We start from the raw sequence: 20,077 nt of genomic DNA on the forward strand, positions 1-20,077 counted from the left end.
AATTGGCAAGATGCTTTACTATAAAAATTTGCACATTAGCAAATTGAAGACTGTCAAAACTCAAGAAACAAAGGAACTTGTCAAAGTGATCTCTAATCCTTCACCCGTAAAAACAAAGAGATGACAGCTATTAATATCTCACTAAAATTGTGTTCCACAAATGGGAAAACTGGTGTTCAACTCTGGTTTCAAAAAAGATAGCTAAGGGAAAAGAGGGAAATGGGGAGAAGGAATATCTTCATGGCCAAAGTAAGTGACCAAATTTTGCAGAAGGAGAACTGTCTGGAGCCTTTGGGTCAGCAATATTATTAAAGCCCTGAATTATATGTAAACAAATATGAGATACCGGAATTGAGAAGGAGCATTGAAGAGAAGTTATTTGCAAAAACACCCAAAGGGCAACCAGTGTAACATTAAAACTGAGTTGAAAGGATTTGAGAACCAGAAAAGCATTTGATTTTATTAGTATTGGGAATGTTTCCTCTAGCATTCTTTTCTCTGATTGTACTCTTCAGGTGAGTATCTGGCTCACTAATACTTACTTCCTGCCGTTCATATATGAAAAGAATTAAAGGAATTAACATTTCTATGGAGTGTATCAGTGCCAGCCACTATTCTATAGGTTTTATAAAAATTACTCATTTAATGCCTCCAATCACCCTTGAAGCCAGTAGGATACTAAGGCACAGAGAGTGTCTGAGTCAAGAGAGGCGATTCTGTTATGGTAACAGCTTCCAGCTGATAGTGGATTGTCACTACAGCGGGGTCCTTCTTACCCGACTAGATGTTTGGTGGCTTAGCTGCTGTACGGCATGTTTACTCCAGGACCCAGGCTAGCCTCATTCTTGACTGTCGTCAATTGTTTTTTTTTTTTTTTTTTGAGACAGAGTCTCACTCTGTTGCCCGGGCTAGAGTGAGTGCCGTGGCATCAGCCTAGCTCACAGCAACCTCAAACTCCTGGGCTCAAGCGATCCTACTGCCTCAGCCTCCCGAGTGGCTGGGACTACAGACATGTGCCACCATGCCCGGCTAATTTTTTTTGTATATATATATTTTAGTTGTCCATATAATTTCTTTCTATTTTTAGTAGAGACGGGGTCTCACTCTTGCTCAGGCTGGTCTCGAACTCCTGAGCTCAAACGATCCGCCCGCCTCGGCCTCCCAGAGTGCTAGGGTTACAGGCGTGAGCCACCGCACCCGGCCGACTGTCGTCAATTGTAATGAGAGAAGAGAACAGAGCAAATGTTGTTCTGGCTCTTAGAGTTTCTGCCCAGAAGTTACATGTGTTTCTTCCGTGTGTGTTTCCTTGGCCAAAGCAAGTCATATGCCAAGCCTGGTACCAGTGGGATAGGGAAATAAAACCCTCCCGCAGAAAGGGGCAGTGCATGTTTGTAAATAACGATACACTCTTAACGTAGAGAGGGTGACTTTCCCTGGGTCAACGAACTAGCAAGTGGAAGAGCTAGGATTCTGAACCCAAGCAGTCTGGCTCCGGAGTCTGTTCCATTAACTACAACTCTGTTCTGCCTCTCTAGTTGTCTGACTCCCAAGAGGAGTTAAAATGGATTTTGAGAGCGTCCCATGAAATTCACATAGGTGTTTCTTAGCATCCATATTACTGAACAACCACATGCAATATAAAAATCATAACTCCAGTTAGACTCAGGTTGACAGCATAGCATTAAGTTGGAAAAAGAGGACTTGGGAGCCAACCGTGCCTGTGTCTAGATGCTGCCGTCATCACTTACTCACTCTGGGACCTTGGGGAACACACCTAATCTCTCCGTGCCTTATTTTTATTATCTGTAAAATGGGAATAATAATAGTGCTCACCTCATGATTGGAGTGAGAAGTAAATGAGTTAATAACTAACTGTAAAGTGCTTGGAATATAATTACTGTATGAATATTAATTATTATCTTCTTCTATCTTAAATGTAACCAAAATATGTTCAAAGACTATTGCTCACTGCTTCAGCCGCCATCTGCCCTCAGGCGTGATGGGCATCTCTCCTTCAGAAAGTGGCTTTTGCTGGCTCTTTCTCAGAACCACTCACTACTTGTTTTTCCCCTCTCCTGTTTTGAGATACAAAGGACGCCTTCATTTCTTTATTGTTTTCTCTCTCACTGTGTCAGTGAAACATGATAATTATAAATGCTTAGATTTATTTACAAACAGAAAGTTTACAATGACCTGTTTTGACAGAATTAATTTTTCTGCCCAGTTGTTGTGCTGTTACTATTCTGCAAAAACATCTTCTGCCGTTCGCCCATGTTGCTTTCCTGTTTTCTAAAACACTTTTACCTCTGTTGAGAATATCCTAGATGGTTGCACATCTGGGAATTTTTTTCTTCCCCTCAAAGTATTACCTGGTGTAGTATATTTTAAATTATATGACCCATTGGATGCCATTCATTTCTTATCTATTAACAGACAGATTAGTCTGTCATTAGTTTCTTCCATTTTTCCCTCCAAAGGTTCTCATTGTTGACTTTTTTTCTTGCTTTTTAGCTATGTGTCTAGATATTAAATGAATGTTATCCAAATTTGGCTACTATGAGACTGTTTAAAAAACATAGGGAATGTAATCCTAGCACTTTGGGAGGCTGAGGCAGGAGGAGTGCTTGAGGCCGGCAGTTTGAGGCTAACCTGAGCAAGACTGAGACCCCGTCTCTACAAAAAATAGAAAAACTTAGCCCAGTGTGGTGGCACATGCCTGTAGTCTCAGCTACTCAGGAGGCTGAAGCAGGAAGATTGCTTCATCCCAGGAGTTTGAGGTTGCTGTGAGCTATGATGATGCCGCTGTACTCTCACCCCTGCGACAGAGAAAGACCCAGGAAGTTTGGCTTTCTCTTTCATCCTCTAGATTTTTAAAAGTGCCTGTGTCTTTTGAAATCTTATTGTTGGTATTTTGAACAGTCTTACTGGTAATGGTGTGAAGGACAGGAATAAAAGAAGATACTTTCTGATTTGTTTTTGTGTCTCATAAGAATGTACTCTTTGGCTCTAATATTATACATATTGTGTGAACTTGTACACAATGTTTCATAGTTGATAACATTTCTAGGAACCTGCTCAATATAAAGTGTGCTGAGCGTGGACACAGCGAGGCAATGCACAGAAAGTAATATGTAGACTAAAACCTAGTTAAGTATTCTAGAAGGAAGAATGAGGAATGTGCTCAATATAAGTTTTTAAGTCACAATGATAGTGGAGGGGTCAAGACAGTATGAAGAAAACAAGATATAGGCTCAATATTAGTTATGTATTTTAGTGGGAAACCTCAAGTTGGGAGTTAGTCCAGTCGTAATGAATACAGAAACAATTGAGTTACCAAAAAGACGAAAAAAAGACAGTTAATTGTTCCAAGTAAGGATTAATTAAGAAATATATAAAAAGCATTTTTCAAAGAAGGGACAGTATAAAAATATGAATTACCAGCTCATGTGGTAGACCCCTTTTTCTTTCTCTTAGAACATCCCCCAACCCATAAAGGACGGGAGCATGTCTGAGACTGTGCTCTATTGCCCTGCCCTGGGCTAAAGCTGGTCAGTTCAGGCTGTGTGCCTCACCTAAGCTATATCAGGATCTTACTCCCAGGAATTTAAAAAGTGGAACTGATAGAATAGAAACCACTTGTCCCCAGAGCTCATCCAGGGCATAATGGAAGTAGCTAGCCAGGAGGTATATAAATTCTTGCTAGAGAGGGTCCCTGTAGGTTATCTGGCTCCTGCCTCATTTAGGACTTGGTGGTTCACTTCGTTTTGAAATACCATACGACATTTAATAAAATGCCTCATCTTTCTTATTCTAGCCAGGGTTTGTTTCTGTTACTTGCAACTGGGAGAAACACAACTCATACAGCCCTGAAAGATTAGAGAAGAAGAATCTAATCAGTATATGCAGCTCAATGGTGAAAATAATTCTGAAAGGAAAGTAAGTGAGCTTGGTTCTGATATGTTATGAACTCATAAAAATGAATTGGCAGGTGATCAAAGCATCAGATTAATCTTACCAAATGCTTTAGAGAAGGCTATTAACTTGAATGGTATATAAAAATCAGTAAATTTGTAGTGTTCCTGAGGCTTAATAATGGCTCAGTTGGGCAGAGACCTGAGTTAATGAGGGCTTGGTTATGGGTACTAACTCTAGCAGATCCAGGTCCAAGACTACATGTCACCTAACTCCTCACCACCCTCAAGTGGCCAACATATGCCCCAGTAACGCGGCAGCCCTGAGTGTATGCATGTACTTGCAATCCATCCCCACTCTGGAAGACCAACTAAATCAGTGTTCTCCTAACAGAGCACCGAAGTAGCATCTTATACTGGGCATCACCGTAGACTTAGTAGAAAGAATGTGAAGATGAAAGTACTAAAAATGTCTTTGTGGCTAAGATAATGAATGCCCATGGAGGGTTAGCTATCAAGTGTGCCATTTGAATCATTCATAGTGTCTTGTTGAACTATCTTGAGAAATGCCATGTAAAAGAAGTGAGTTCCTTAGGTTTAAAAAAAAAAAAACTGCATTAAAGAGTTTATAGTTCTATAGTTTCCATGTTTGGCTTCTGACATTTTAAGGGTCTTAACTTTTGTGAAATTTGACAGCCATTTCCTCTATAAAGACTAACTTGATTCTCCTGGTGATTATTAAACATTCCCTCTGCTGAAAATAATCACGCTTTTTGCTTGGGGCACCCATTACATTTTACCAAGCTACATGTATGAGTAGATTTGTATACAGAAAGATGGATTATGTACAAACATTCAGAGTTTATAGATTTCATATTAAAATATACCTGGGTATATTAGTTTGCTAGGGCTGCCGTAACAGAGTTTCACAAACAGAGTGGTTTAAACAATAGAAGCTTGTCTTGCAGTTCTGGAGGCTAGAAGTCCAAGATGTGTTGACAAGGTTGGTTGTTTCTGAGGGCTTGAGAGAAAATCTGTTCCATGCTTCTCTCCTAACTTCTGGTTGTTTGCTGGCAGTTTTAATTTTTGCTTGGGTTTTAGAAGCATCACCTCAATTAATGCTTTCGTCTTCACATGGCGTTCTTCCTGGGCTGTTGGTCTTCAGATTTTCCCCTTTTTATAAGAACTCCAGTCCTACAGGATTAGGACCCACCTAATGACCTCATTTTAACTAGATCACCTCTGTAAAGACCCCTATCTCCAAATAAGGTCACATTTGGAGGTACTGGGGGTTAGGACTTCAATATATGAATTTTGGGAACCCATAACACTGACTATAGACATATTATCTGTTTTCAGAGACAGAATGCTCCCTGACTACAGGGATTGAGCCCTGCTCATCATTGTATCTTCCAGAGGGCCTAGAAAAGTGCCTCCAACATAGTAAGCAGCCCAATATTTGTGGAATGAATTGATGGCATTCCCAGTCTGTCCTAACAATCGCCATTTTGCTGAGCTGAAGTCACCGTTGTGTGTGTGACTTGTCCCACAGATGAAAGAAGGCGGCTTTAGTGTATAAACGTTGCTGTGTTACCGTCCACTGGGGCTTCCATCAATACCTCTTGCAACTTCTCCTTGGAACTCGAAAGCTTTCTTTTTCTGAGCCTAGACAGATGGCTTGAGTCTCCTCACAAATTCTGTCTTGGGGCCTTTGTCAAAATAGAGACAGAATGAGATTTCAGGGCCATTGATAACTGAAAGCCATGGAAACTAAATTAGTTGTCACATAAGGGCTATTGTCACGCACACTCACAGGTATGTAATGTGCCTTCAGAGATGGTTAGCATGTGTTTTCCATAAGAATTCCCCTTCCATATTATGATGTTAGTACATGTATCTCATTGATTTGAATGTTATCAAAATTGCTGGAACAAATTGAACATTGGTAATGAAATTCTGTTGTTTTAAGAAGTGTTTCTTAATTGTCAGATATAACACAGGCCTAGATTTCTTTTTAGTGGAATTTTAATATTAAGAGAAGAATTATTGGGGGGGGTAGTTGAAAACATAAGATATTCTAGGTTTCTTAGAAAACATGGAAACATAAGGAATGCTCATTCAAAAACCTAGCTTTTACACAAATGAAAATTAAGTTTAAGAAATTAAGTGGTTCTTCAATGATTCTTAAAAAGCATATATCTCAAGGAAACCTTTATTGAAGTCCTTGAACTGACTTTACACTCAAGGAAGAGGTTATTACAAGAGTTAAGACTAGAAATGCCTATACTTAATATTAGAGGTTTTTGTTCTAATATGTATTTTAGAAACACTAGGTAGGAGAGCTTTGGGATTTCACTCTTTACCAGACAGGGAGGCAGAGGAGAAAATGAGTTTGGTTTAATTCAGTATTGTGTTAAATTCAGGATCTTCTAACTTTATTTATCAAAATTTTGGGGATGGAAGCGTATATCATTCTAGTGAAAGCTAACAGTTACAAGCAGAAGTAAAAAGGAGAAAATACAGAAAGACAAAGTCATTTCTTCATTGGTTTATTTGTTTACTGACAAGTGTACATGGAGCATCTAGAATGTGCAGAATGCTACATGTATGACCGTAGTCGTTCGTAGGAATTACAGGTAGTTTGTATAGTTTTATTGGCATATTTTGTCAAGCTCTAGGGCATTGGATTAACTTCTGATATTGAATATGGGTGAAGGCAGTTTGTAATCTTGCCTCGAGTCAATGAGACTATCTTTGGTAGACAACTAATATTAGGAGTTTTGTTTGCTTTTACTAATAATGTCTGTATTCCAGCACACCAAATTCTTTTAACAGTCTCTGTGAATTTTGCTGGGGGTCAGGAGGCATTCCTTAATCAGCATAGCACATTATTAAACTCCCATTGTCTCCCAAAGTCGGAGGAAGGTATGTATAAACCCTGTTGAGTTTCCTACAGACTTCCTGCAGACTGACAGTTATTGCTGCACAAAATCACGTAAAGGTCAACAATTTGGAGTGCACTCTCAATTTCCTGATTTTTATGTGTTATGGAGATGTTAATAGAGTCTCCTAAAACATGTAATAAAAGGTTTTTTTTTTTTTTTCTGGTGTTTTAGAGTTTTGAGGCAATGCTGATATATATTAGAAAAAATATATATAGAAGAAGTTTCTTTCATCTGGGTTGTGCCTCTAAAAGTTTCTCTAAAATCTGCTCTCACCCTGAATATCTGAGGGGATGAGTAATTAAATGATCTGCTTTGGAAAGGCTAATTAATTTAACCATTACTCAGGGACTGCTGCCCCTGGTGTCCCCATCTGCCCACACGACAGGCGCACCTGGCGCTCGGCATTGTCACGGCTTCTGCAGCGGGTGACCCCCCAGGACGCCTGTGTGTGTGGAGAGAATGGGCCTTGGCCTCCTCGGGGGAGCAAACCTGTTCTCCCTCCGCACGTACCAGATCGCCACCGGCCTCTCATTCTTGCGGCCCACCAGAAGTAGGGAAGGCTGATGATTAATTGAATCTTTTCTTCAAGATTTTAGCGTATGACTCTCTGTCCCAAGGCATAAATGAGAGTAATCATCTGTCTCATTTCAATCTAGGCATTTGGTGATAGCTTCATAGAGAAAAAGTACGGGGGTAGGGGATGTTAAAAACAAAACTTATTGCTGAACATAGGTTTATATTGGGGATTTGATTAGTGTTTTTCTTCTATTCTGCCAGAAACGTGGGTTCGTAATACTTGGAATTCAGTGTGTTCCTGAAAAGTTATATTGGTGATTTTCCCCCTGATTCACACTAAAATAGTCAAGAATATGTTGCATTTTTGAAGACCTCAATCGTTTCTTGCATTTTTGTGTGGACTAGGGCCCTGCAGGGCTCTGTGGCCTTTTTGGTGATCCATGAGGTCAAAACTGGTTTTATGAGAATGCTAAGATATCAGGTGCCTTTTTCACTCTCAGTCTCTCACGAGCGCACAGTGGTTCGCCAGAGCTGCCCCACGTGTGGCACTGCAGCATACGGCATGGAGAAGCAAACACGAGAATCCAGATGTCGTGTTTGTTGGCCATGTATTAAAGACATTTGCAGAAGTATAAAACAGTGCAACTGGTTTTACTATTTTTTTGAAATCTGGAGTTATATTTTCTAATTATGTGTATGTTAACCTGTAATGGAATTATTATTGCTATTTTAAATGAATTAATATATATTTTTTGTCTCAGTTTTAATTTTGAATATGGTAAATACCAATAGATATAACTGACAAAAACTAAAGCTCTTTGGGATCCTCAGTGATTTTTTTTGTAGCGTAAAGGGGTTCTGACTGTAAAAAGTTTGAAGACCTTTGTTTGCTGTGTATCCTGGAGATGATGATAATACCTACCTCATGGGATTGTTTGAGGTTGAAATATTTCACGTGAGGTATTTAGGACAGTGCCTGACATAGCATGTATTCAGGAAATAGCCACCATTATGATTATCATTTTAAATGGGAAAGTCAGTCAAGTGGCTCTCAAAGAAGTAACCTGGAATAAAATCCTGACACAAAAGTGGCAGATCTTGGGGCGATGGAAAAGTCTGACCACACTGCATTCAAAAGACTGAAGGAATGTAGAGTGTAGCAAAAAACATCCGAGAGAGATTATTTACAATTAAAATATTTGTGAGGACAGACCTATTCTCTCATGTGATTCGTTGCTGAAAGTATGATATTGAAAAAAATTCTTATAAATAGCAGAATGTACCTTCCCATTTAAAGGAAGTTCAATTTTAATCTTTTGATGAAATGGCCACCTAACATTCATTTTAAAATCCAACTTTGAATATAGTACATCTGTGTTGTGCTTATTGTGTCTTTTTTTTCTTTTTAACTTAGTTTTATTTTTTAATGCTTTTTTATAGAGACAGGGTCTTGCTACATTGCCCAGGCTGGCCTTGAACTCTTAGGCTCAAGCAATCCTCTTGCCTCAGCCTCCTGAGTAACTGGGACTTTAGGAGTGTGCTACTGTACCAGGTTCTTATTGTGTCTTATGACACCGGTGTGCTTAGGCATGCTCTCTCTGTCTGTTGGCCCTGAAGTCTTTGAATTTGGAACTGTCTTATCTTTATTTCCCAGGGCCCAAAATTGCACTAGGCCTAGCGTAAACTCACATTAAGTGTTTGCTGAAGGAATTAGAATTTTCATTATCATTGGATTATATAATTTCAGTTGGCAGGATATTCTGAATAAATTAAAATACAGATAGATATTTATACATAACACATAAGTAAGTTTTCAATATTTTATAGGAATTTAACCTAAAAACCAAAACTAACATGAACTTAGAACTTTTTAGAGGACATATTATAGGATTCTTTAATACCACAATACCTTTACCCCACAGTAAAGGAAACTGACTTTGGATTTCTAAGATACTCAAAATTTTTTTTTTTTCTTTTTAAATATATATGTGAGCATGCTTAGTTGTGATACTTTATTTTTTAGAAAAGTCAAGTGGAGATCACACAAATTATCTGGCACTTTCACCAGAACACACAGAGTATTTAACATATTGACAGTTTGCTTGATGTGAGGTAAGTTATACCTTTTGATCTGTACCTTTCAAATGCATTGCATGTACAGAGTAGTTGGGGCCACGAGTCTTCCAAGGAGTATTAATAGAAATATTAAATAATTCTTCCCACTTAGACTAAGCACCCTTGCTACTCCAGGGCATCCTCAAGGAGCACCGTCTGCCTGGTGCAGGGTGGGGCACACAGCCACTCCATTCTCCCCCATCCACGCACGGTGGGTGGGAGTCCTGGGCTTCCTTTGCAGTAGCGAGAGAACACTGATTTGTCTCCAGACAGGCCTGCCCTGCATGCTCATGCAACAGATGGCTGTGCAGTGCCCTGTGGTCCGAGGTCTCCACACAGCACACACTGAATATATTCCTCCTTTGCAAGCTGCTTGTTCCTTGGGGAACGTTTTTCTAAACATGCAAACCTTGTAGGTCTTTTCAGTATTTTACAAATGCTAACACATTCTTGGTTTCATTGGGCATACTCTTTCCATGGGTTTAATTTGCAGATGTGTCGGTGGTATTCCGAAGATCCACGGTTCACATAGAAAATGTTGCTGTTGCTCATTATCTTTAGTTGAGACAGTCTGGGGCTGTACTGAAGGACTCTAGAAACCTGGGACTAATTCTCTGTTTAAGTATAAAATTGAATAAGAAGAATAGCTCTGTTTCATTTTTCCTGGAGAGAAAAATTCTCTTTGCTCTTAACTGAAAGAGAAGTAAGTGTTGTGTTATCTTTTGTTTCATTTGGTATATCCTTTATATTCTTCTTTTATTTCTAGTCTGTAAATAGAGATCCATGGCTCTTGATAAAATAGCTCTGGGCATTTGGTTTGCAATCATAAAGTCAATACCCACTTTATAATGAGCTACTGGCTTTGCCACGAACACAAAACAAAACAGTGATGCATTGCAAAAGCGTAGTTTTCTGTTTCCAGCAGATGAACTAAGGCCTTTAAATTGGAGCAAGGGTGTATGTGTATGTGAGTGTATTTAATTTGCATTGGGTAGCTGGCAAGTCAAGTACTCTTTATTTTTCATACAAAGCTGTTTGTAAGAAGTTTGAATTTGCATGAAAAAGATACTAGCCCCAATTGGTTCACACATGTATTTGGGCCATGGAGATTGGAAGGTATGGTTTCCCAGGAACTATTAAATCCAAGGGCAAATGAGATTACTTTAAAAAGAAAGAGCCATTTATTGTTAATATTTTGATTGAGTTGATAATCTGATCCCAGAAATGTTAACATCTAGAAATCCTGAGTATTTTATCATAGATGCTATCACTGAGTTTGACTACATTATCACTTTCTTAATTTTTTATAAAGACATTTTTCATACAAAAATAAAATACAATTTCTACTTTAAAAAGAAACAAACTCCTGATCACATAAAATGCACACACAAGGACTTTTGAAATATTTAGATTGTGAAAATTATTGCACCTAAAGAAATAAGACAGAATAATTTTTTTTATTTTAGCATTGAAACCCTCTTTTCAAAGGGAATATGATTCAGAAACCTAATATACAGAATAGCTCAGCATTGCAGTGCTCTTGCTGTAGGGAACTTGCCGTGGGCTTTGCCCACTTACTCCATAGAAGACCCTGAACTGTTCCTTGGAACCCTAAGGGGTCACTGCTCTATGACATTACAGGTTGGATTTCCTGCATAAATAATTAAAAACAATTAAAGAGCTTGGTCCCAGACAGACAGTTGTATTTGCTGACCTTGCAAATTCTGCTCCTTTACCGCCTCGCTACTCTGAGCCAGGGTGGCTCCCACTTGCCTGCACTTAAGCACCTTTCCCACCTGTAGATGAGGAGGGGTAGAGGTCAGGGCTAGTGTTGGGGATTGTTTTTCCTGTGACCAGACTGCTCTGCAGTTCTCCATGTTTGCATCACTTATTGCCACATGGCTGTTTGAAACTGGGCATATCTCTGTTCACATAGAGCTAGGTCAGAACTAAAACTGGTGTTTCTAGTTTCTATGTACTTTACTTTCTATTTCACCAAATCAGATGGCTTGCATGCTGCTCTTTGGAGATGACCCTTTCCGGTTGATTCATTCACAGTTTTTTTCTTAATTGAATGCCTAAAAACATAATGTGTGGGCAGTCCATGAAATTTCATGATTTATTAATACGATATTTTCACTTTTAAAAACTATGGAATGGCTAAAAGCCATTAAAGTTTTCTTTTAAATTGAATTAATAAGATCTGACATGCACCTATACATTGTGACAATGTCTAATAGTTGTTATAAAGCCCATCTCTTCTAAGCATAAAATAGTGACGTTCCCTTATACTGTATTAAGACTCTTTTATCATTTAGTACGATGATAATGATAAGATAGACTCTTGTTCTATTCCTAGAAATGTCTCTTTTGTGCTAAACTGCTCTTGTGAAAAATTAACATGCCATTAACATTTATATTAAATCTTTCTCTGAAGATTCAGCAATCAGAAATGATGATTCAAGGCAATTTTCTAGAACATTCTTCCATCCCTAGTTCTGTATCTGTCTTCTAGTTGAAGTTCTCAAAGTTTGGTCCTGGGACCCTGGGTGTCCCCAAGACCCTTTCAATGTATCTGCAAGGTCAAAACTATTTTTGTAATAACACTAGAATATTCGCCTTTTTCACTCATCTTTCATGAGTGGAGTTTTCTAGAAGCTACATGACATGTGCTGTCGTAACAGATTGAATGCTGAAGCAGATATGAGAATCCAACTGTCTTCTACTAAACCAAGCATAAAAGATACTTTCAAAATTCTAAGGCTGCATCATTCTTCTTACGAAATTTGTTTTTGAATATAGGATTACTTTTTCATAAAAAAATTTTACTTATGATAGCATAGGTTTGGGTTTTTTAAATGAATTAATATTTTTAAAAACTCAGTGTCATTTGTATGTGGTAAATATCAATAGATATAACCCATATAAACAGAAGCTCTCTGGGGTCCTTAATTTTTCCATATGCAAAGGGGTCTTATGACCCCAATATTTGAGAAGTACTTTTCTACTATCCCATTATTCAGGGCTCTTACGTAGAAATTTACCTTGTTGAAGCTTACACACCTATTTGCCTGGGATCCTGTGGAAGCTGTGCTTTTCGCAATTTTAGAATGTATGCAAAAAGGCTTTTGGGGCCAACCAGAATCAGAAGGTGCCCTATGGGAATCATTGTGTGTTTGCATGTACCTGTGTTATGTACCGTGTAAATGCAAAGTGATATTTGAAATTCTAGACTGGGCACGGTGGCTCATGCCTATAATCCTAGCACTTTGGGAGGCCATGGCAGGAGAATTGCTTGAGGCCAGGAGTTTGAGACCAGCCTGGGCAATATAGCAAGACCCCATCTCTACAAAAAATTAGAAAAAAAATATCCCTGCATATTGGTGCACTGCTGTAGTCCCTGCTACTCAGGAGGCTGAAGCAGGAGGATTGCTTGAGCCCAGGAGTTCGAAGCTGCAGTGTGAGCTATGATCATGCCATTGCACTCCAGCCTGGGAGACAAGAGCAAGACTTTATCTTTTTTAAAAAAAAATTCTAATAGGCAAGTTGGTATTAGATTCTGTGCCTGATTCCTCATTCAGTAAGTCACAAACATTTATTTTGTTCCTACCTAAGTAGGCCCTTAGTAAGTGTTATAGAGATGAGCTAAATATTATCTCTACATTCAGGCATCCAGCTGTTATAATACGATGTTATTAATAACTACGTCACAACTGACCACCTTCAAAAATGCACAAATCAACGTTTTTGGCTGCTACTGATGTGGTCAAGGAGGGATTTATGGTCTTATTTAGAAGAAAGGGTATATTGAATAAAGAGTCAAGTAAAATACAAGACAGTGCATATAACATTTTAGACTAGAAGTTAAATGCCTCCATGGTTCAGTATACAGAGCAAAGAGTGCAGCAAATGAGTTTAGGAACTATTCTACTAAGTTAATTGTCATTAGCATCATAGTAGCTTTATGAGTTTTTGCTTAGGTGGTACTAATATAGACATGCTCACTTTGTGATTATTCATCAAGCTGTGCTCTTACTATCTCTGAATTTTTCTGTGTATCTTATATTTCATTAAAAAAAGTAAAACATCTTTTAAATTTAAAATATGTCCGTAACATGGTAAACTGTGTGTAGTACATGCTTTAAAACATTTGTCCAAAGATTCCTTATTGCTTATAGTTAATTCTTATTTTACCAAAGCTTTAATTTTACCAAGCCTTAATTTACCAAAGCTTTTCAGTATATTCTTCTCAGGACCACGGTGATGAATCACTTCATGCTGAATTTTAAGTTGCTAAATAATCTGTCTTCTTTCTTTTTTGTAATATGTTATTATAATGTTTTTAATAAAAATAAAAGAAAGTGAACCAATTGTTGTTTTAAAAATGCATATTTTTGAGAAGTTTTTAATCCAAGTAATACAAGTATACAGTTTGGAAATCAAATGCAATGATAAGTTTCAGCAAACTTACACCTCACCCTCCCTGCCTCTGGGTCTTACTGCCCTGATACATTCATTCTCTGTTCTTCTATGTCTGTCTTCTGAGTTTTCCATCCTTGTATCTAAATAATATGCTTGTACTTACATTCTTAGATTGATCACTTTTAGGCATTATATATTGTCTTCCTATTATGAAAGATAAGGATTTAGTGCTTCTGTACCATCTGTTGCTCCACACTTCTCCTTCTCTCCATTTCTTTAATTAAATTATAAGTTAATTTGGTTAAATAATTATGATAAAACAAAGTAAATGTCATTCACACCTGAGTCTAGTAGAATTCTAGAATTGCGTTTCTTTGCTTTTATTCTAGAGTTAATAATTGCCACTTCCTGTCATTGGCTTAGGTTTTCACATTCCGATCTCTGATTCTTAACAAATTAAAACTCTGCAACTCTTCTCAGTATCTACAAACAAATTTGTAATTTATTTTGGTTCAAATTTTTTTTTTCCCTTGAGTCATGCTTCTGAGGCTCCCCATCCTCTGGCTGCAGTCTGGTTTGGTTGTTCTTTGGACTCCTACATAGCTGTGGTACAGTGGCTTCTTTTTACCAAAAACTACATACGTACTTGCATACATTCCTTTTTCTCTTCTCCTCTCCTCTCCTTCTCCTTCTTTTCTCCTCTTCTATATGGGATTCCTTGCTTTCTGTTACTCAGGTCTTCCTCTTTCATTGGGATGTGGAGTTGTACATCCCAATGAAAAATAATTTATAGATTAATTTGCTATAAATTTTGACAGTGTAATAATATTAGGCCTTCCAATCCATGAATGTGGTATATATCTCTGTTTGTCTCCTTCAATTCTTCTCAGCAGTGTTTTGTAGTTTTCAGTATAGCAGTCTTGCAAGTCTTTTGTCAAATTTATTTCCTAGATATAGTATGTTTTTTGACACTATTATAAATAGGTGCTTTTTAAATTTTATTTTTCATTTGTTTTGTGTTAGTATATATAAATACAATTGATTTTTGTATATTGGCTTCTATCCTGTGATTGCTAAATTCACTTAGTTGTATAGTAAATTCCTTAAGATTTTCTATGTAGAAGATTAATGTCATCTGTGAGTACAGACAGTTTTAACTCTTCCTTTTTGATATTTGTCTCTTTTATTTCCTGTCTTATTGAACTGCATAGGAGTTTTGCCTGCATTTGCACTTTATATAAATGGAACATAAAGTATGTACATTTTTGCGTTCACTTCTATTACTCAACAGCATGTTTGTGATATTTCGTATATTGTTGTGATGAGGTTTAGATTATTCCTTCTCACTGCTTCGTAGTACTCCTGTGGATGACCGTGCTGAAGTTTATTTATCTATTTTATTGTTAATGGGTATGTGCATTTTCAGTGTAAATTTACTACAAAAGTGCTTTTGTGAACATTCTAGTCCATATCTTTTGGCGAACATACATTTGCTTTTCTGTTGGGTTTATACCGCAGAGTAGAATTGCTGGGTCATAGAGTGTTGGGTGTGTTTTTCTCCTGTTTTATTTGACCTTATGAATATTTACCATTGTTATCCCTTTACTTCATTTTTAATGGTTTCTTGGGAGAGAAGAGATAAATTCATGTATTTAATTTTCTTTTTAAATTTTTTAAATTTTTTATCCAGGGAAGCTACCCTTCAGTAATTTTCATATTAAACCAGAAGTCAGTCATATCCTTCTCTTTTAATTCTTTGCTCTTATCATTTGTTCTTCTCATGGAGTTCCTTTCATCTGTTAAGGCAGAGAACACACAAGGACTCTCTGCCCTGCTTGCCTCAGAGGGAGGCACAGGACTCCCCTATCTTTATAGCTCCTTCCTGGCTACATTGTTGCCCCTCTCACAGGCGCACATGCAGGTCCTGCCCCCAGGCTCCCACAACCTGTGTCCCTTGAACGTCTCTTGGTTCTAGCTTCTCTTCTTCTAGTCTGTGCCTTTGGATGTGTAACCAGAGAGAACTATTCCTACGAAAAGACTGCTCGGCCTTAGCCAAACTAAAGCACATGTCTTCTTGGCAGTCGTAGGCTTTTCAAAGACCAAAGCAGTTTCGGGGGAAGAAACCCTTACTTGTCTGAGGATCTCACATCTTTCTCTATGTTTGCACATAGTTGATCCTGTGCAGAGCAAAGACTAAGGGACGAAATATCACTCACGTAGTTTCTAATCTTAATAGCACTAGAAGGATTTCAGGGGAAATCCTTGCTAAAACTAAAATTTGGGGATTACTGAAAGAGTTCACTTAACCCCTGTGTCATCTATCAGCTATTTAAAGAATAATTGAAAAGCTCTCCAAAATGCAAGTATCTATTATTTCGCTAAGGTATTCTTAAAATTTTGGTGAATATAGGATATATTTTTTGTGAAATTAGAATTACAATTATAAGAGATGTAAAACTGAACCCCATTATTAAATAAAGAATACTAAAATGAAGAATATGTTTTCTTAATTTATATTTTTATATAACCTGGAGACTGAGAAATGATAAGCAGAATTTTTATTTAGGCTTTAAAGTAAGGAAAAACTTGATCCTAAAATTACTATCTGGGGGCTTGATGTGTTAGCCTCACTGAGCCTCAGCTGCTTCATCTATAAAATGGGCATAATAAAATCACCTGATGGGGTTGTCAGGCTGAAATGAGAACAGGTACAATGCCTAGCATGGTGCCTGTTACATAGCAAGCCTGCACATGATTTTCTATTGTTATTTTAAGACTAGTAAGGAGTTACATTTTGTTTGCTTTTTAAAATTCATTATTGGCATGGAGAAACAAAAGAAATAAAAATAATTAAAAATGTGTAAGCAAAGTTGATACAGAAAGGACATCTAAAATATTTTAGCCATGGAAAATTTATTTGTAAGTGATATACATGAATGAACTTAAAACAAAGCTTTCACTCAGCATTTTAACATTTCCTTAGCTATTATAAAGTCCAAGGCAAAAAAATGTCTCTTTCATGACACTTGATGAAAACAATGCACTCACACGAATCACTTTAAATATTTATAGAAAGTATAGTGGAGGAAGTGAGCTAAAACCAAGGAAGGAGTTCCTCTGGAGACCTCGAAAGAAAGGATGTTTCACAGCCACACCAGTGTCACCTCCGCCCTGAGAGTGGTCAGCTAATCATGTGCTTTTTTTTTTTTTTTTTTCTTCCTCCAGGGAGAAGTTGGCAGTGGCCCGACTGCAGCGAGAAGTTGCCCAAAGAACAAGTGAGAGGGCCATGGTAAGTCCTGGCTGTTCTGTCCACATCGGGAGCCTCCCATCTGGAGGTCTCTGACTTGAAAGTCATTTTGTCTCATTAAGGATATTTAAGGAAAACATTTGCTTGCAGCAAGCTTAGTATTTTGGTAAATGATGTAATTATAATGCAATTTAGACAGCTCTGCCATTTGCTGAGAAAGAGACAGTAAGGGATGTTATTTGAAAAAAGAAAAACTATTTGAGCTTTAAAGAGGATGTTCAGATATACAGAGGGTTAGAAGGCTTTGTTTCGTTAGGGTCTTTTGGATGCTTGGGCTTCCAGCTGTGAAGACAGTGTCTGTAAGTGATCAATTTAAGGTTTTTAGATAAGGACAATTCAACATATTAAAAATTCAGCCCTCTCAGTTGTTCGAACTTAAAAAACAGACAACCTAAAAGAACACTAAGATGTTTGCTAATGTAATTGTCTTTTATTCGTTTCCCATTTCCACTATTTGCAGTCTGTTTCTCCCTGTCTTTTTCAACTTGTGCCATTTAGAAAACTGATGTTTCCTTGTGTTTTGAATTGTACTAAAAATCAATACTGTTGTTTTGGTCCATAGCAACTTCATCTTATAGACTGTCTTTGCCAAAGTGTGTGCCCGTGTACCACTGTAACATCAGAGATGACTGTCTGGGGACCTGGGGATTGCGTGTGTGTGGAAGAACTGCTGTTGCTGTCTCTGAGAAGAAAATACAATACCAGATTTATTTTATTCCCCCCACTTATGATGAAACAATAATACGTGTGTAGTTTTTTAGCAAAAGAATTAGATTTTTTTGAAAAGATAAGTGACACATTTTTAGACCCTGAAACCTGCTTCCATTTGATTTTATGACAGTTAATTGACAGTCCATCCACTAAAAAGAATAAGAAATTTGTAAAATATGCTGGCCTCACACTTCTTTCAACCGGACAAATAGAGGGCTAGAGCAAGAGGCTGACTGTTGAGTGGGATCTGGAAGGTACAGTGGGCCTTGAGCGTGCTAAAATACACAGGGAAGGTGATTACACTGTTTATTTTGCTAGTGATTTTACTGCAGAGAGAATCCTGAATATGAAGCAACCACTCACAAGCATCTTTGAGCAATGAACAGAAACAAGTGGAGAAAATAAAGGTCTGCTCAGATGGTCTGGACTTCTCATTGCATTTCAACATGTTGGTGTGTTGGCCGGGCGCGGTGGCTCACGCCTGTAATCCTAGCACTCTGGGAGGCCGAGGTGGGTGGATCGCTCGAGGTCAGGAGTTCAAGACCAGCCTGAGCAAGAGTGAGACCCCGTCTCTACTAACAATAGAAAGAAATTATATGGACAACTAAAATATATATATACAAAACATTAGCCGGGCATGGTGGTGCATGCCTGTAGTCCCAGCTACTCGGGAGGCTGAGGCAGGAGGATCGCTTAAGCCCAGGAGTTTGAGGTTGCTGTGAGCTAGGCTGACGCCACGGCACTCACTCTAGCCCGGGCAACAGAGTGAGACTCTGTCTCAAAAAAAAAAAAAAAAAAAAAAAAAACATGTTGGTGTGCCAGGTCGTCCTGTAATGCTTCAGACTTTTGTTTAGGACTAGCTCTAAGTTCACCACGACATCAGCTATATTCTAATTGAATGTGAGGAAGTGACTTAACTTTTTTCTAGGTCTCCGTTTACTCATCTTTAAAATGAGGAGGTTAGAATTTTAGGATTCTATTAACTTAGTGGATCACTCTGTTCATCATTTGCATATCTGTTATTCATGGTCATAAGAAGAACAGGCCTTGGTAGAATAAACTTTTATTCTTCCTGACTCTGATACTGACTATGCTTGTGTTGAAATGATCTCTGACAGCTGTCTGGTCTTTTACAAAACCAAAACTTTCTTTTAAAACATTATAGACGTTATCGTTCAGTGTAGAAAATAGCCAGAAAACACGGACCGGCAAAAAACAAAATGACCCCAATTGCTCAAAAAATGACTTTGGAAAAGTTATCAATGTTTTATTTTTCTAATTTTAATGATGATAATGAAAAATTATATTTTTGTACAAATGTGATTTTTGACAAATATTTATTGGGCACTTACTATGTGCCCGGCACTATTCTAGGCACAGGGGAAATACCAGTGAACAAAACAGGCAAAACGAGCTTACAGTCGAGTGGTTGGGGAGACAGATATTCAACATAATGAAAATGTTAGATGAGGGAAGCAGCTATGAGGAAATGGCAGGTTAGGGGGTTTGGGAGTTCTAGGGGCTCACTATCCTAAATAGAATGTGTATGGTAGAACATCACTGAAAAGTTAATATCTGAGTAAAACTTGAAGGAGATTAAGGAGGTTTGCCACAGAAATGTCTGGGAGAGGGACATTCCGGCAGGGAGATTAGCACCTGCAAAGGCTGGGGTGCCTGAGGAACTGCCTGAGACTGGGCAGCTGGAGGGGCTTGAGGGCCAGGGTGAGAAGGAGAAGGGAAGGTCAGATGTGGTGGAGGCCATCAAGGTCCCCATGGGTCTCTGGCTCGTGCTCTAAGTGATGGGAACCACAGCAAGACACTGATGTGATTGGACTTAATATTATTCATATTTCTGTCATCTCCCTTCCCATTCCATGGTTTTTCACATCTCATTTTTTAGAGACACCATAAGCCCTGATTTCAATTAGTCTCCTTTATTTTTTCTCCCTATTTTTATATAACTTTTTCTCCCTCTTTTCTTACATAGTCAAACTCCTTTGAGTTTTCTACTTTAATTATATGCTCCAGCTTTTCTCCTAGAATTCATTTATTTCTGGAGTCCTGATTCTTTCAGTATCTGACAGCTCCTAAAATCAGACAGCTACATTAATCCTTTAAATTTAATTCTTGCTGTTACAAATTTTTTTTAA

The 20,077-nt window shown here is 38.0% G+C and overlaps 1 protein-coding gene across 1 annotated transcript in view; it reads left to right on the forward strand.

Moving 5' to 3' along the window:
* The window catches only part of NCKAP5 (NCK associated protein 5), a 719,900-nt gene that overhangs the window by 269,073 nt on the left and 430,750 nt on the right, over positions 1-20,077 (forward strand). The window contains exon 3 of the mRNA XM_069474609.1: positions 17,135-17,198. Within this exon, the coding sequence (XP_069330710.1) occupies positions 17,135-17,198 (64 nt within the window). The remainder of the gene's footprint in view (positions 1-17,134; positions 17,199-20,077) is intronic.

This window comes from Eulemur rufifrons, chromosome 1, assembly GCF_041146395.1.
Source record: "Eulemur rufifrons isolate Redbay chromosome 1, OSU_ERuf_1, whole genome shotgun sequence".
NCBI classification, from domain to species: Eukaryota; Metazoa; Chordata; class Mammalia; order Primates; family Lemuridae; genus Eulemur; species Eulemur rufifrons.